A 19,290-nucleotide genomic window follows, 5' to 3' on the forward strand; every position below is an offset into this window, starting at 1 on the left:
CAGACTGATAATAATGGAAGAAACTTACATCCAGGATATTACTAATCTCTCTGTTGTATTCATTTCTGCATCTATAAAGTTGAGATCATTTTTTCTCGCGGGGTTGTTGGGAGAAGCAAAATTTTTATATCAGTACCTGGCACATGGTTAGCATTCAGTAATGGAAATCATCCTCAGCCATCCTTGTCACCACTGTTCTTTTGTTCAGCTTGCTAGACGTTTGTTTGTTTGATGTTTTATTGCTTACTTCAAAGACTCTTGGATTTATTTGTTGGTTTAAAAAACATAGCTGCTAGACATTTTTCTCTTTTACTCATCTGATCCCATCTCTGACATAGCTAATTAAATAAAAATACATTTTTCAAGAAATGAGAAGGGCTATAGCCACCAACGTGAAGGAGATTTTTTTAATTATTAAAGAATCTTATGTATAGCTTCTTGTATAAAAAAGAACATATACTAACATAACCAGTGGTTATCTCTGAGTGGTGGAATTTCAGGTGAGGTTAGACTTGTTTTGATATGTTTATATAGTGCTTTAATTCTTCCTTAATATGTATATGTTTCATTTTTATAAGAAATAGTTCCCATTTTTTTTGCTGTTATGCTCTAGGAACCATCCATATACTTTTATCATTACAAATTTAAGATTATCCTCTTAAGGTATTGTTTCCCTAAGTTGTTCCATAGAATAACCATTAGTTTTAGTAAATATAATATCAAAGGTGTTATAATGTGTTATATCAGAGGTGGCCAAGTATGTCCCTTAGGGCAGGTCTGGTTTGCCACTTGTTTTTGTACAACCCTTGAGGGTAATGATAAATTTTACATTCTTAAATGGTTGAAAAAGAAATCAGAAGAAAAAGAATTTTGTCGCAAGTGGAAATGACATGAAATTTGAATTTCATTGACCACAAATAAAGTTTTATTGACATGCAGTCGTAGTTACTCATTTACTTATTTTCTGTGGCTATGTTCAGGCTATAATGGCAGAGTTCAGTAGTTGCCACAGAGAATGTATGGGCTGGAAAACCTAAAATACTTATTATATGGCCCTTTTACAGAAAAAGTTTTGTCGACACCTGTACTACATTGGAGAAATCTGTTTAGAGTTTTGTTCTGGTTGTTGGTTTTTGTGTTTTTTGTTTGTGTTTTGTTTTTTTTTTTAACTCTGCCTGCTTTAGGGTAACCATCTAGTTTAAAATCTATAATTTCCAAATTAAAAGTAAGAGCATTTTGATAAATACCCCCAAATTTCCATGCAGAAAAAAATCTCTAATATATGAATACGTTGTTTTCTTAATGGTCTATAATTTTCAGTTTTGGATTCCTCTTTTACTTAAGAGTTATATTTTCCTAGTGGTTTTTTTGTTTGTTTAATACCTGGTTATTAATTCCCATTGTGGCCAAAATGTGGCCTGTATAATTTAAAATTTTTCCTGTTATACAATGTATCATGCACAGGAAAGAGTGAATAAAATGTAAGTGCAGTCTGAAGAACAGTTAATAAATAAAACCATGTACTCATCACCCAGTCTAAGAAATAGATATTACCAGTGTTTTATTTATTTATCTGTTTGTTTTCTTTTTAAATTTTGTAATGTTTATTTTTGAGAGAGAGAGACAGAGCACAAGCAGGGGAGGGGCATAGAGAGAGGGAGACACAGGATCGGAAGCAGGCTTCAGGCTCTGAGCTGTCAGCACAGAGTCCAAAGCGGGACTGGAACTCACAAATTGCGAGATCATGACCTGAGCTGAAGTCGGATGCTTAACCAACTGAGCCACCCAGGCGCCCCATGTTCGTTTATTATGTAAAGTAGTCTCCATGCCCAATGTGGAGTTTTGAGCTCACAATCCTGAAATCAAGATTTGCATGCTTTACTGCCTAAGCCAACCAGCACCCCCCAACCATGTTAGCTCCCTAAGTACCTCTTTCTAATTCTGTATCCTTCCCCTCAATAGGGAGCCATTTCCCTGGTTTTTACATTTTTATTATATATCTAGGTATGCCTAAACAATATATTTGGGGGTTTGCCTGTTTAAAAGGTAAATTGATTCATCATGTAGGTATCATCTATATCCTTTCTTTCTCTAAGCATTATGTTTTTGAGATTCACATATAGATGCAAACAACCGTAGTTTATCATGCCTGCTATACGTATAGTAATGCATTATATGAACGTACATTTATGGACCAATGAAGCTTCACTTAGATATCTCAATAACTGTCTTAACTACAGCATTTCCTAACTTAAAGTTGTTACTCTCTCCAACCCTCAGTTACCAAACTGTTCTGTCTGTTGTGTTTCCTGTTTCTGTCATGGCATCTCTATACTCCCAATTCCCAAGCCAGAAACTTGGCAGTTATTTTTGATATCTGCCTCTTTTTCATTCCTCATTTCCAATCAGTCATTACTCCTATAGATTTGACTTCTCAACATTTCATATTCATGTTTACCATCACCATCCTAGTTGAGCTCCTACTTGTCTGCTGCAGTAGTCTTCAGTGCAGTATTAGCATTCTGTCTTATTCTCATTTCATTGATTCCAAAGTTCACCAGCCTCACCTATACACTCGTCTTTTCACTTGCCAGTCTCTGCTCATGTAGCCATTACACAGGCCATGCTCACTCCTGCTTTGGGACTTTTGCAAATGCTGTTCCCTCTGCCTATAGAACCGTCCTGATTCATCTGTCAGGACAAAATTTTGAACTATCACCTCCTCAGAGAGACGTTGTCTTTGCTCACCATCACCATAAACTAGGTCGTGTCTCTACTCCTAGGGCTTTGTACTACACCCTCTTGGCACTACTGTAAATTTTAATTAAATGGTTATTGAGGAAGACCTCTTATCTGATTCACTTAGGACCAGTGGCCTACAAAGTGTAATAAAGGAAGAAGTCATAAGAAGGGATACATACCTTAAATATTTTACTCTAATTTCAAGAATAAGACTGCATGTTCATTTGCCAGATTTTTTATGAAGGGCCAAGATCTTTTCTTTGAGAGTAGGTTCACTAGTTGCAGTTCCATATTACTTATCTTGTAGAAACCATATCCTGTATGTATCATCTAAGATTTCCAGTTTGGGTTTTTTAGGTAGAACAAGAATTCAGACTCTGATCATGCATTCTGACTTTAGAATTCCTTGTAGATCTTTGCAGTATTTTTTCTGATTTTTTTTCTTTTACTATTTTCTTGCTTGTACCTATTTCAACAGTGGTATCTCCCTTTTATTATTTCAGAGTCCTTCAACTCAGTCTTCCCCATTCCTCCACATTTCAGTAGGTTAATTAACAATTAAATCACATTGTTACAATAATAAGTATAAATAACATGGACAATGTTGGAAGCTAACATAACTGACTCTGTAAAAGTATAACTCAACTGGTGGGAACAGAAGTATCTGGGTGTGCTAGATCATTGGGCCTCACATTTAAAAAATATTTTTTTTTAATTTATTTATTTTGAAAGAGAGTGAACAGGGGAGGGGCAGAGAGAGAGGATGAGAAAAGATCCCAAGCAGGCTCTGCACTGTCAGCACGAAGCCTGATGTGGGGCTCAAACTCACGAACCGTGAGATCATGACCTGAGCCGAAATCAAGAGTCATAACGCTTAACTGACTGAACCACCCAGGCGCCCCTGGGCCTCACAGTTTTCGAGTGCACGTGTACATGGTCTACTGTATTAATATATTATGTGTGTTGTAAAAGTGTAAAGTATATAAGGTTGAATTATATGATCATCTATTACCCACAAAACATGATATTAAATACCAGTATAAAAGGTAAACAGGCATCCAGTTAGATAACACAAACCATGTCACAAGAGAGTGTATAAATTACAATTAAAAAATAACATTTTTAAAAGCCCAAATGGTTCCCAGATTCTTTACGGGACTACAGCTATGACAGCCATACATCCCTGGATTTCCGTTTTACTCTTAATATTAAACACTGTATCATCTCTTTCTAAAAACTATTGAAGTGCCACCAAAATATCTATCAAAGCTCATTTCTCCTGAACCTCCTCTTGTACCTGAATTTGGCACAAAAATACTTTAATCAGTCCCTGTTGTCTTGATTTTTGTTATTGTGACTGAAGGGCTTTTTTCACTGGACAGATATTACCATGACTAAAGTAGTCTAAATAGACTAAGAGGAGGAAGATAGATAGCGGAGGGATGTGGGTTGGGTTATATTCCCCTTCTTTACCCACTATTGTGTGCCATGTAGTCTTAAAACTTGTTGAATTTAATTTATTTCTAATAAAGTATGAATTAAGTCCCATTGAAATGAACCCCAGGAACTGTTTAAATTATTTTGTTTTGTGGAAATTTTGTAACATATACTGCTTGACATTAAGAGGGCCATTGACTATAGTCCTTAATTTTTTTTATATATGTAAATTTTTGTAGTAATGGAATTTGACCTCTGATTTTCTATAATTTTGATTTATAGCTTATCCTGTTAGATATCATTTTTCAACAAAAGCTCTTTAACTTACAATAGTTATAAAACCAGTTTTAAATTGTGATTGTCCTTGGGGGAAGGAATGACTTTTTAGGAATTTGCTTTGGATCATTTTAAGGACAGCTATGCAGGTGTAAAAATGTGAATGAAGTCTTATAATGGATGATGAACTTGTAATCTAGAGTCAGTACATAGGAAATTTAACACTTTTTTAGTCCTGTGTAACTTTATATAAAGCCCTAAAGTAATGGACTTGTAAGTTAGGCCTCAGAGTTTCAGCTAAATACATTTCCAAAAATTTAACAACAAAACAAACAGAAGAACCTCAAAACTGACATTGTAAATATTAAGATAGTTGAAATGCTTTCCTGATTCTTCTTACATGGACTCATCTGTGAATCACTATCAGTATTTTTTTCTTTGCAGTATTACAGCCACCCACATAACATTCCCCATGTCAAGAAAAATCTACTTTCTATCCCCAAGGGATGTGGAAGCATAATAGTCTTTCTTTAAATTAGAATATTTTGTCACGATGCAGTCTAGCAACAGTCTCCAGATTAGGAATGGGAATTCACTAAATTTCATGCTCTGTGAAAATGAAACCGAGGTTCAGTGTTAGAAACAGCCTTCTATAACCTGGCAAGTCCATGTTTTCTACATGTCCCACTTGTTTTTACAGCGTATAAAGAGCCGTATAAGGAGATAATAAGTGGTTTTAAGTTTGGTTGCTTTCTAAAATGGACATTTTCCAGGTATAGCTGAAATAAATAGCTACAGAATTTATCTTATAAACATGGAGAAGAGAGACTTTTGGACTTCTTGAATACTACTCTTCTGATGTCCACAGTGACATACTCTAGACCGAGGTCAGTAAACTTTCTCTGTAAGAGGCCAAATAGAAAATATTTCAAGCTTTGCAGGCTACATGTGGTCTCTGTCAAATATTCTTTGTGGATTTTTTGTTTTTGTTTTTTTATCCCTCTAAAACTGTAAAAACCATTCTCAGCTAGGGTCCATACAGAAACAGGCCACAGGCCAGATTTGGTCTTTGGGCTATCATTTGCTGACCCCTGATCCAGATCAGTACTTTGCAGCAGAAATATAATTTGGACTATATGTGTAATTTTTAATATTTTTAGTAGGCACATTTAAAAAGTAAAAGGCAGGGGCACCTTTTTACAGGGGCACATTTAACAGGTGGGTTAAATGTCTGAATCTTGATTTTGGCTCAGGTCATGATCTCACAGTTTGTGGGTTCAAGCCCTGCATCGGACTCCAAGCTGACAGTGCAGAGCCTGCTTGGGGTTCTCTCTCTCGCTCTCTCTGCCTCTCCCCTGCTCATGCTCTTTCTCTCTCTGCCCCAGCCCTGCGCATGTACACACATGTACTCTCTCTCTTTCTCAAAATAAATAAATAAACATTTGAAAACATCATTCAGGGGCACCTGGGTGGCTCAGTCAGTTAAGTGTCTGACTTCGGCTCAGGTCGTGATCTCGTAGTTCGTGTCAAGCCCCACGTCGAGCTCTGTGCTAACAACTCACAGTCTGGAGCCTGCTTCAGATTCTGTGTCTCCCTCTCTCTCTGCCCCTCCCCAACTCATGCTCTGTCTCTCTGTCTCTCTCTCTCTCAAAAATAAATAAACATAAAAAAACAAAACAAACTTCGGGGCTCCTGGGTGGCTTAGTTGGTTAAGCATTCAACTTAGCTCAGGCCATGATCTCACAATTCGTGAGTTCAAGCCCCGTGTCAGGCTCTGAGCTGTCAGCACAGAGCTCTGACAGCTCAGAGCCTGGAGTCTGCTTCAGATTCTGTCTCCCTCTCTTTCTGACTTTCCTTCACTCATGATTTCTCTCTCTTTCTCTCTCTCTCTGTCTCAAAAATAAACATTAAAATAAAATTTTAAATAAGCTGCTGGCACTTATCCTTAAAAAGAAAAAACCTCATTCATAAAAAAGTAAAAAGCAGATGAAATTAATTTTAATAATATATTTGGCTAGTTATATCCAAACTATTTATCATTTTAATATATGGCACCAGCCACATTTCAGGGGCTCAATAACCCATGTATTGGACAGCACAGCTCTAGATGACGAGCTACTGTGAGGGCTGTGAACTGGTGCCAGTGTTATTTGTTAACAGTCTGGGACAAGTTAAGTATAGGAATTAAAAAGAAGCATTTAAAATATTCTATAGCTATTTGATAGTTATTTTATGTCTATTCAATCTAATAAGATTGGCACTTGTGTTTCATACGTCTTTTTTCACATTTCACTTTTCTAATGTATTCTTAGGATGTCTTACAAAAGAATCGATTTGTGAAATTAAAAAGAAACTGCCTCTTCATTCTGGGTAGTTTAAGAGGCACTACTGTAGATAGTCTTTCCTAAGATTCCATAGGCCTCTTGTGTACATGGCAAAAATGAAACGAAGAGAACCAGTGATGAGATTGTGGTGGGTGGTGTACTTAGTACTGCTGCCATCCCTCCAGCCGCTACAGAGCAGTGTCCTCCTACCTACGTCTTTCAGAGCTACCATTGGAGCCCATGGCTGGAGTAGGTCAGTGGTTTTCCGGCTCGACTCTAGGATCACCCAGGAGCTTCTAAAAAACAGCAGTGTCCAGGCCCATCTCCAGACCAATTGAATCACAATCTCTCGGGAGGTGGCCTGTGTATCATGTAGTGTAAAGAGCTTTCCGGGTGATTATATTATGCAGCCAGTGTTTATTGTGTGGATCCTTCACCCCAGGAAAAAAAAAATTTGCTGTTTTCTCCATTTGGAAAGAATCACTAATCTGGGTAGGGGGTTTTCTGTGTGGTGTACTATTCACTCTCTGTAACAGTGAAAAGAGGGCTTTCCAGTTAAATATGTCAGGTTGAACATTGGCATGTTAACTTTATTCACTCCCGGAACCTCACTAAAATTAAAGGAATAAAAAAGGTATAAGGGGGGCACCTGGGTAGCTCAGTTAGTTGAGCGTCCGACTCTTGGTTTAGGCTCAGATCATGATCCCAGGGTCGTGGGATCGAGCCCCACGTTGAGAGAAGATTCTCTCTCTCCCTCTCTCTGCCTCACCCCTGTGCGCTTGTGTGTGTGCTCTCTGTTTCAAATAATAATTTAAAAAGAAGGCATAAGGCATAAACCCATAAGAAAGCAAATGAGAGACTGAAGTAATAATAAGCCTGATTGATCAACTGGTTTTCAGTAGAAGCAGGTAGCTAGAAATTAACAGAATGGAGAAAACAGATATAAATGGCTGCAGACAGAGATATTAAAAATAAGCAAAGCAATCTATAGTGCTGGCTCAGAAATTAGAGGAACCAGTTAGCTCAGAAGGTAAGGGTGAAATATGAAGCTGAACATAGGAGTATTGGAAAGTCTGTATGTTTCAGATTCACACATGCCCTCCTTTACCCTTAGCAGTCAGGAGACTACTGCTGTTTTTTACCAGGGTAAAACTAGAGGTTAGAGTTTGGAGAAATTTAATCTAAGAGGTCCAGTCAGGACTGAAGTGGAGTATCTTTTGAAAATAAGGACACCTTTTTAAAAATAAGGACTAAGCAAAAGTCTGAATATTGTGGTTAAAACCCTACTATTCTCCTTGCCCTGTTCTCAGAACATGGCAGTCAGGTGGACATGTCCCAGAGAGGAAATTGGAGTATTTCTCTCCAGGGTAAGCAGCCAGGAGACAAGACTTACAGATCCTGGCATTTGTGGATTTCATAATAAAAAACCAACTCATTGCCTCCTCACCTCGTAGGGAAAGCCAGTCATTTTACAAGTACCCAACCCAACCTCCTGCACCATCACGTAGACAGAGCTTCTGATCAGCGTGTTTGTGGCCGCATCATCTGTGATGGACGGCTGGGACTCATCAGACACTTGTGGAAAGCCTCCAAAATAAAAAACAGAGACCTAAAGATTTAAGGAGAAAAAAGAAAGAAACAGATAAAAACATTTAAAGTGTTAAAAAAAGAAGAAAACATTTGAAAAATTTGTATCCTCTGAGAAATGAAATATTCATCCAAGAAGCTAGAATAGAATGTTATTAAAAAGAACATTCAGAGAATAAGAAAAACGGTCTTGGAAATTAAAGCTGTGATAGGAAACATTCTAACTGCAGTAGAAGTGTTGCAAAGTGATGCACCAAAGAAATCTTCCAGACGGTAGAAAAGAAAAAGAAATGCAATGTTGAAAAGAAAATATATATAATCAGAAGATGAATCTAAGAGATCTGCTGTCTAGCAAAAGGACTTTTAGGAGGGTGGGACGGGGGCAGTGGAAAGGACATGGAAAGGACACAATGAATGTAAAAAAGGCCCAGGCTAAGGATAAAAAGAAGAAACCACAACTTCTCACAAAATAAAAACAGGTCACATAAGAGGAGACCAGGAATTGCTGTGATCATGGGCTTTTCACCTATTGCCCCTCTGTATATTAACTGCTATATACCTAGCAGTATGCTTATAATAAAGAATAATCTGAAAGTGTATTTTATGATTTCATAAGCATAAATTCTCTATGTTGGCATCATTATTAGTCCAAGAGCCCTTTCTGTAAGAAACTAGAATGAAGCTATATAAAGCTTATTTTTTATTGTTGTCTTAGCCCTAGTCAGCGTCTTGAAAATCCAGCTATTTATCACAAAGAGCATTAGGCACAGTTGTATAAAGGTCAGCTCTAATGCCTGTCACCACTGTAAGAAAAACATTCCAGCAGGATTGTAAACTAGGAAGAGTAAAACATAATGAGATAATAAACATGAACAAAACAAAATTCTGGGGAAAAAAGTACCATACTCATTAAATGGCAAAATAGAAAGAAAGAACTTTAAAAAAAAAAAAAGTTTCTGCTATCCTTTGGTGACAAAACCACTTGATTTTAAATTTACATTTTTCCATTTCTTCTAATGTTGACTTCTAGGTTATTGAAGGAGACAGTGTGACTGTCAGTGTTAGAGTCGTAAAATAATTTGTAAAGTGTGATAATCTGCTTTTGATTTTTTTTTAAAGGAACAAAAATAAAGAAGCCAAATTGCATATTTTTTATTTGTTTTGTTAATTACTGCAGTATCATAGCTTTTTCTATTACTCTGTTATCTCTAGGCTTTTCCAGGATTAAGAATTGGGAAGCTGAAAGACACCTTTCCTTTTAAATCCAAATATTCTCTTTCTTTCCTCCTATTTTCTTTTCTACTCAAACTGCTTCTTCAAGATTGTGGATAAAATTCAATACATTGCAGAATAGGAAGGGAGGATACTGAATTTTTACAAGTGGTTTATCTGTAAGCTGTAGGTTGCCAGATGAGTGGAGTATAGCAGTTGGTAAGTGAAGTCAGGAAGATTAGTACTTAAAGATTTTTGAACTAATTTTAATGTGTTACACAAATGTCTTGATTTCAACTTCAGAGTAGTTGAATACAGATATGTTTCAACAATACAGAACATATCTTCCCTTTGTAGTACTTGAGCCAGTGCCTGAATTAGTTGTAGTAAGGAGACCAAAGTCGGTGTCATAATGACATTAGGTTGATGCGTGGGAAAAAGAAACCAGAGTTTAATTGAGAGGGTTTGTTTCCTTTCCCATGAGATCTGAGTATTCTGTCTGAAAGGAAATGGTGAGTGAGGACTAGTTTGACTAGTGGTGCTGTGAGTGCCATGAAAGGGCCAGAGACCTTACCACTACCAGCATTGTTTGCCTCACCACTTTAGCAGGGCAAGGGAGGGCAGATTCCTGACCCGCATCACTGAAATTTCCAACGATAAGGGCGGGGGGGGGGGGGGTGTATGGGAACTGCCTGTTTTGTTCGCACATACCACCTAACTTAGTGTTCTCTCTTCCTATTTTGTCTTTAGATCTTATAATCAATGGATAAAGTGGGGAAGATGTGGAATAACTTCAAATACAGGTGTCAAAATCTCTTCGGTCATGAGGGAGGGAGCCGTAGTGAAAATGTGGACATGAACTCCAACAGATACCTGTCTGTTAAAGAGAGAAACATCAGTATAGGAGACTCAGCTCCTCAGCAACAAAGCAGTCCCTTAAGAGAAAATGTTGCCTTACAACTGGGATTAAGCCCTTCAAAGAATTCTTCAAGGAGAAACCCTAACTGTGCCACTGAAATTCCTCAGATTGTTGAAATAAGCATTGAAAAGGATAATGATTCATGTGTCACCCCAGGAACAAGACTGGCAAGAAGAGATTCCTACTCTCGGCATGCCCCATGGGGTGGGAAGAAAAAACATTCCTGTTCTACAAAGACACAGAGTTCATTGGATACTGATAAAAAGTTTGGTAGAACTCGAAGCGGACTTCAAAGGAGAGAGAGGCGGTATGGCGTAAGCTCGGTGCACGATATGGACGGCATGTCCAGCAGAACTGTGGGAAGTCGCTCTCTGAGACAGAGGTTGCAGGATACGGTGGGCTTGTGTTTTCCCATGCGAACTTACAGCAAGCAGTCAAAACCCCTCTTCTCTAATAAAAGAAAAATACACCTTTCTGAATTAATGCTTGAGAAATGCCCTTTTCCTGCCGGCTCAGATTTAGCCCAAAAATGGCATTTGATTAAACAGCATACAGCCCCTGTGAGCCCACACTCAACGTTTTTTGATACATTTGATCCATCCTTGGTTTCTACAGAAGATGAAGAAGATAGACTTCGAGAGAGAAGACGGCTTAGTATTGAAGAGGGGGTTGACCCTCCTCCCAACGCACAAATACATACGTTTGAAGCCACCGCACAGGTTAATCCGTTATATAAACTGGGACCAAAGTTAGCTCCTGGAATGACCGAAGTAAGTGGGGACAATACTGCAATTCCACAAGTTAATTGTGACTCAGAAGAGGACACTACTACACTGTGTCTACAGTCTCGGAGGCAGAAGCAACGTCAGGTGTCTGGAGATAGCCATGCCCACGTTAGCAGACAGGGAGCTTGGAAAGTCCATACACAGATTGATTACATACACTGCCTCGTGCCTGATTTGCTTCAGATTACAGGGAATCCCTGTTACTGGGGAGTGATGGACCGTTACGAAGCAGAAGCCCTCCTTGAAGGAAAACCTGAAGGCACATTCTTGCTCAGGGACTCTGCGCAAGAGGACTACCTCTTCTCCGTGAGCTTCCGGCGCTACAACAGGTCCCTGCACGCCCGGATTGAACAGTGGAACCACAACTTTAGTTTTGATGCCCATGACCCATGTGTATTTCACTCCTCCACTGTAACAGGACTCTTAGAACATTATAAAGATCCCAGTTCTTGCATGTTTTTTGAACCATTGCTTACTATCTCACTAAACAGGACTTTCCCTTTTAGCCTGCAGTATATCTGCCGTGCTGTAATCTGTAGATGCACTACATATGATGGAATTGATGGGCTGCCTTTACCATCAATGTTGCAGGATTTTTTGAAAGAGTATCATTATAAGCAAAAAGTTAGAGTTCGCTGGTTAGAACGAGAACCGGTCAAGGCAAAGTAAACTCTCCTGCCCCCAAAGGGCATTAACTAGATCTGCTTTTATGTGCATCAGACAGTACACCTATAGCAAGCACACGTATCAGTGTTAGGTTTTTTCAGTACAGTATGTAGGCTTAGTGTTAGTATCTGTCAGATGCAGTCTGCTGTTAGTCAGGTGAATGTGGTGCCTGTTGAGACAACAGAAGACAGCTACAGGTGTTGAATGAGGCTACAAAAACACTTTGTCGATTGAGCTAACGGTTTGGTTTTTAATGACTGTAGTAATTGAGTGAGGCAACTCTGGGGCATTTGCTATGAAGAATTCTATTTCTTACTGAAGAACAAATTATTAATATTGGATGAGTATTTCAACAGTGTGACTAATGTTTGAAATTGTTATTTTTTCTAAGAATTTTTCTATAACCTTCCAAAAGTAGTGATGTTTGTAGTTACTATAAATCAAGCTTTGGAAGTCCAAAAAATAAAGACTGCCTTCCTTTGAGAAAAAAAAAAAATGCAATTTTCTGGCCACAAGGGCATAGTGCAGTTCACTTAAGTGTTGATGTAGTTTATAGTCAGTCCCCTGTCTCTTCTGCAAAAGGTACTGTTAAATAAACCAGGTTTTCTAAATAGTTCTTAAAATTTCAGGCTTACAAAGTTGGTAGTAGAATTTTATTTAAAGGCCTTAGGTATTTTTTTTTTAATGAGTGCTTTAACTTAAAACACATTGGGAATAGCTGCAGTGTAGTCCTGTGTGTGATTTTTTTTTTAAGTTAATACACGCATTCTAATCATTCATTAGTTAAAGTTGGATCTTTCTGTGCCCATGATGAGTTTGTGAACCATGAAGGAAATGAGACTAGAAGATGCCCAACCAAGTCAGATAACAATAACTACAGTGGTTGCTGATGTTGACATTATTGTTAAACTGTAATGAACAGTTTGGATGGCAGTATTTATATCTTTGTTGTAAACTCTCGTAGCTGAATTGCTTAAGTACAATTTATAGAATTTCAGTGCAGTTAATTTCTAATGGAAAATCTGAAACCTACATTGCAGATTTAAAAGGTACTGTACAACCATTGTATCTGTAAATAACTTTACTTAGCACCTTTTTGTCACTTAGAATAGTATGCAATACTACTTGAGTGAGCTATTTTGGAAGTAATACCAAGTTCTAGTGTTTGCTTCTTAGTAATGAACTGAATTTACAGTTCTGTCCTAGACATTTTGCACTAGTCGAATCCATTCTTGTGTCTTTTTGTTCATGTGCTCTGTACCACTGGTGAGTGCTCCTTGGTTTCCTTACCTGCTGCTACAGAAAGTTCTTTTACATCCTGATGGCTATTGCCAAGGCTACAAAAAAAGAAAAGCTATATTTGTATGCAACACTAACCCTTTGACTGCTAATGTATGTTTCTGCTTGCTGTGCCTTGTTATGGCTGCTTTTTTGTGCTAATAAAGTACGTTTGGTGTTCTCCTTGTATATCTGCTGTTTTATACATTTGCAACAATTTCTCTTATAAATGCAATGGTATTGGGGTTTTTAAACAAGCATTACCTGACAACCTACTATAGTTAATGCAGAATTACTGTACAGTCTAATATTGACTTATTCTGAGTAAGCAGACTCTAAATTTAATGCTATTCATCTTTCCAATCATAATCGCATACACTGTGGAGCAGTATCTATAGTTACTGCACATTACTGTACAGTTTAGATTATAACACAAAATGAACAGAGAAATATTGACTAACCTATTGATTTCTCTGCTTATAAATGAAAGATTGAAGCTATCAATGACGGTTATAATAAATGAAGATCTTTAGTCTCCCACTTTATCAGAAACAAGTTAAATGAAGTCTTGTGAACTAAGAATATATCAGTGCCATTTATTGGTTTGGGGACCATTTTTATTAGTCATAAATGCCCAAAATGTAGAACTTTAACCAAAGACTTGTCCATTTTTAAAGCAAAATGGGGATTGAGGGGACTTATAATTCCTGTTATTTCTAATAGAAGTCCCTGAAGAACATATACCAAAGTGTTCGAGAACGTCATCCAAACCTACTTTAAAGCATTATGTGCAATTAAGTTGTTACGACATAATTATATTGCATAACTGTTGGGTCCGTTTTCTTGAGCTTATAATGTATCTGGAAAATAATCTCTTGGAAAAGAAAAAAAGTCCTTACTGATTATTGGAGAAAGATTATATATGCAAGCAAGATCTTGTTTTAAAGAGGAAACTTGAAACTCCAAGAAAACACTTGATGTTTTATATGCTTGTAGCAAATTGATGTTCTAATTGTAGTTTTATAGAAAATATTAATGCTTTTATGTATTTCAGAACTTTCATATGTTAAATGGAAATTGTTTTAAATGTGTAAATATTTGAGTTTTATGTGAGCATGTATACACTGTGCTAAAAGTCACATGTTCCAGTTTGTGTGTAATATTAATATGCAACCTTTGGTTTAAAATTTTTTTCTTAAAAAATTAGTGGCTTACATTTTAAAAAAGAAAAATCACCAGCATGAAATTGCACCTTAGTCTATATTCACTGTGTCTTTTTCTGAATCCCACTGTAGCCTGTCGACTAAATTTTTGTTTTCATGGTCTTTTTGAAGTGCATTTTAATACAAACCAGGAAATTCTTTAGAAGTTTGGACACATCTTCATAGTAAAGTAATTAACCCAAGGAAAGGTTGGTCTGATTCCTATCCATTCTCATTCATTCATTCATTCTCTCTGTGTATGCATATACATATACACACATACACACATGGATGTATACACATACATATATACATTTATGATGTTAATATTACTTTAAACAATAATATTGCCATCTGATTTAACATCATTTAGAGGCCTTATTCTTGTGTATATATATATATATATATATATATATATACACATATGTAGTATGTGTGTATATATATATATATATATATATATATATACACACACATACTATCCTTGTACCATTCAAATTTGATTATCCACACCTAAAGTTTAGTCTTGCTGATACAGTCTTATTTGTAATACAGTCCCTTTACAACAAGAAAGCATGCATCAGTTATTTTCTGGCTAAACACAGTAAAAAATTTTTGAAGAAGAAACAGCTTGGTTTAAATACAGTTATTAAGAGTCATTATTAAATTTATATTTCTTCAACAAAAATTGAGCCCAAATAATCCTACTCCACAAACTGTTCTGTGTCCTTATGGTCCATTGGAATGTTTATATAAGATTTATAATGGCTTGAGCCATAAAAATTGAAACTTGAATTCTGTGCTTCACTTTGACAAAATTCAGAGTTTATGAACCTTTTTACTTGATGTTTTGATCTGGTTGCTATTCATTTTTATCCCAAGCTTCCTTTGCTCCCTGGCACTAAACACTAGTTTGGTAACTTATTATTGAGACTGGTCTTAGATCTTTTATTTTTGTAGCAAAGAAAGCTATAAAGTTGCTTTTTGGTAGAGGCCCAGAGGCTTTGAGTGAGTCAGCACTCCCCTAGGAAAGAGGCAGAGCCTGTGTCCATCTCTGGGAGTGTGTTAACACAGGGAAGCTCACAGCAGTTTCTCCACTGTTTCTGTAGCCCAACACATGCACTTTACCTAGATAAAATTAAATAAGAATGCACACCAAGGGCTGGCTTAAAGGTGAAAAAAAGTCTCTGAAGGGGACAATACTGCATGGTGTGTGTATGCATAAACAGTGTATATCTATGAGGCTCAGGTTTTGTTTCCTATTTTTGCAACAGCTGATACCGAACATAGACTTCTAAAATGTGGTATGTTCTGAGGAGATTTGGGGTTGGCATTTTTGTGGAAAGTGCCTGGTTGTTGTGTTTTGTTGTTGTTGTTGTTGTTGTTTTGAAGTTGGGGGTGGAATGGAGGAGTTGCTGTTGCAAAGTATGGATCAGTTGGAACAACTGTTTTTATGCCCAGGAGGCTTGATTCAATATTGAGATTCTTTTCAGCCAGTCATTCAACAATTATTTATTGAAGACTCATGTGCCACTCACCATTTCAGGTGATTGTTATACATTGGGGTACAAGACAAATCTGTAGGATCACTGGGAAATAGTGGATGACAAAAAGAAAATAACCGAGATCAAAGAAGAGAGCATTTTGGTGAAAGAAACAATGAAACTAAAAATCTGGAAGCAGGAATGAGCTTATATGATGAGAAAGAGAATGGCTATAAGACCAGAGTCCAGTGAGTGTGGTGGGGAATGGCAGGTGATAAAGATTGGCAAGGGCTGGACTGCTTCAGACTGAGCGCATTGAAAGGAATTTGTATTTTCTGAATGTGATGGTAAGCCATTGGAGGGTTTTAAGCAACAGAGTGATGTGGTCTGCAACAGAGTGACGTGGTCTGCTTTCTATTTCTCTAGTAGATTGAGAACAGCCTATAGTGGGGTAAAATAAAGGAGACCATTGAAGTCATCTAGGTGAGAGATGGTGAAAGCCTAGACTGGGGTGGTATAGGGAGAAGTCAGATTGAGGATGTCTCTTTTGGTGGTAAAGCTGATAATCTGGTAATGGATCATATGGGAGGAAGAAAGAAGTAAAAAATGACTGATTTTTTATTTTTTTTAAGTTTTTTTTTTTTAATTTTTCTAATGTTTATTTATTCTTGAGACAGAGACAGAGCGCGAACAGGGGAGGGGCAGAGAGAGAGGGAGACACAGAATCTGAAACAGGCTCCAGGCTCTGAGCTGTCAGCACAGAGCCTGATGCGGGGCTCGAACTCACGAACTGTGAGATCATGACCTGAGCCGAAGTCGGACGCTCAACCGACTGAGCCACCCAGGCGCCCCAAAAAATGATTGATTTTGAGCAAAGGCGGTGATGCCATTAGTTGAGATTTCAGAAAACCAGTGGAGGAGCAAAATGGAGGGTGTAAATTGAATTCTCCCTTGGATATGTTGAGTTTTGAGATTTCTATTAGTTACCCCAACAGAGACATTGAGCAGGCAGTTGTATATATGAATGTAGAATTAGGGGAAGAAATAGGGGAGTCACCTTATGGATAGTATTTCAAACCGTTGGACAGGATGGCAACAGGTAGGAATTTTGCATGGGACTAAGTATTTCTTTGGGGAGGGTAATTATGGCAACATTTATCTTAGTTTGTCAATTCAAGATTCTGTATCATTAGATTCTTTGAAAATCTGAAGGATTTGGTAGAGGTGGAGGATTTCACTTCTGAAAAAGATTTTACTTACTGGAATCCTAAATCTTGCACTCTGTTTAAAGTTTTATCTATATCAAGTTGGGTTGTCATGCTTCCTATGTCAAATTAGCTTGTGTATCTTTTTTTTAATAATTTTTTTTTAATGTTAATTTTGAAGAGACAGTAGGGGGTGGGAGGCAGAGAGAGGGAGACACAGAATCCCAAGCAGGCTCCAGGCTCTGAGCTGTCGGCATGGAGCCTGACACGGGGCTCCAACCCACAAAGCGTGGATCATGACCTGGGCCGAAGTCAGATGCCCAACTGACTGAGCCACTCAGGTGCCCCTGTGTATCTTTTTTAGTATAGATTTTTTTATGTGAGAAATGCCAGTTCATTATGCAATATTTAGGAAGGACTGAAGATTATAAAGAATATGTGCCCCCAAAATTTAAAATCAGTCCGTGTTGTCATTTTCTCTATCATTTCCCATCACCAGCCCCAACCCTGCCTCTCCTAACTCCCATTTTTGTAATCTTCCGAGAGGTAACTGCTGTCAACATTTATTAATTATCCTTCCACTATTTTTTCATGAGACTTTACAGTGAAAGGTTTGAAAGTTTATAAGATACGGACACAGATAGGTGATAAGATATAGAAAGAGGAAGACAGTTGTAGTCCTTGAATTATTTTGAGAATGGTATACAGATTCTACCCCTTATTTGAAACAGCGGGGGCTTTACATCTTCAATCCCTTCCAACTCTTGAGGCAGATCATTCAGTGGGTTAGAGTAACTGACATTGCAAATGCCCAGTTACTGATGGTTTCTTCAAATAAAATTTCAGTAGGAGAACCCTTACCACATGGAACTTCTAAACTAGTGGGGACACAGACAAATACATAAATGTCTAATGATGACAATATATGGAAATAGACGAAGCAAAAAGTAATTTTAAAAAATGTGCTTACATGCTTGACAAGGAAAAACAGAAATGATCCAAGTGGAGGCGGGATGATTTGGTGTCTTAGGTCTGTTTTATCACAAGACTGTCTAATAATTGGACTTAGCAGATGGTGGTGGGGAAGCCAGGTCTGGAAGTGCGGTGATGACTAGCAACTAATGAAGGGCAGAATTGAGGGAGAAGAACCTGTTGTTTGTGGCATTTGAATGTGCCAGACTGAAGAGTATGAATTTATATATCTACTATCTTAAGCAAGATAGTATTAGAAATTATGCCAGCAGCTGTACAATGGATTATAACCGGGAGAGAGACAGGAAGCCCTGTGAAATTTGCCTAGATCAGATTTCTAGCACTAGAATTAAACTGAGGAGTACATCTGAAGCTGCAAGAGAAAAAAAATAGCTCAGTTTGGGGTAAAGAAAGGCGAGCAATTTGCTTGCCTAAGAGATCTCGAGTTAAATTTGTCATACTTTATCCAAATTCATGCAAATCGTAGGAAGCCAAGCTAATATCTCCCATTTAATATAATCTGCATCCTATCTTTTTAAATATAGCAAAATATAGATAGTATATTTTTGAAAGGCAGGTTTTTTTAATGCAAAAAAACAAATGATCAAATAAGGACAGCTTTATCACTCCTAGATATACTTTCATGGAGAAAATGGGCAAATTAAGTAAAATCTAAAGGAACATCAAAAAAGTTTTGCTTACCTGACAAAGAGCGCTATGAAAGCATGGCAAAAAGGATTGAAGAGAGAGTTCTTGAATTTAACCACCCAAATGCTGTCGTGACTTAGGTAATTTTTCTCATTAATTTTAGTAAGTGTAAAACTGCATTGAATTTTTATTTAATACTCAAGGTTACATTTAGAAATGTATAATATTACCACCTGACATTTCTTTCTCTTGGGGTTTACTTATCCCTGACTGGAAACCCAAGATTTTAGGGTATTTTTTTTTAACTTCAGGGAAATTTATCATTACACTAAATGGTTTACTCTTTTCTCATCTGTTTTAAAGTACATACAATTATGCACTTCGTCCTATCTTTTATAGCTCCTATTTTTAGGATGAATTATTTAAAATTTATAGGGCTTTTTTAAAACCCCTTATCAAAATTGAACTGTAATGACTGAAAACCTTGTCATCTAATTTTATAAATATTTTGTAGGTGCTCTTGGGTGCAATTGAAACACTGCTAAATTTTAAT

General features: G+C 37.2%; 1 protein-coding gene across 3 annotated transcripts in view; it reads left to right on the forward strand.

Moving 5' to 3' along the window:
- The window catches only part of SOCS5 (suppressor of cytokine signaling 5), a 63,519-nt gene extending 50,104 nt beyond the window's left edge, over positions 1-13,415 (forward strand). For all 3 annotated transcript variants that reach the window (XM_042981323.1, XM_042981324.1, XM_042981325.1), the window contains one exon: positions 10,329-13,415. In XM_042981323.1, coding sequence (XP_042837257.1) covers positions 10,341-11,951 — 1,611 coding nt within the window. In that variant the 5' untranslated portion in view covers positions 10,329-10,340 and the 3' untranslated portion in view covers positions 11,952-13,415. The remainder of the gene's footprint in view (positions 1-10,328) is intronic.
- The last annotated feature ends 5,875 nt before the right edge of the window (positions 13,416-19,290 follow it).

The sequence above is a fragment of the Panthera tigris genome, chromosome A3, assembly GCF_018350195.1.
Source record: "Panthera tigris isolate Pti1 chromosome A3, P.tigris_Pti1_mat1.1, whole genome shotgun sequence".
Taxonomy (NCBI): domain Eukaryota; kingdom Metazoa; phylum Chordata; class Mammalia; order Carnivora; family Felidae; genus Panthera; species Panthera tigris.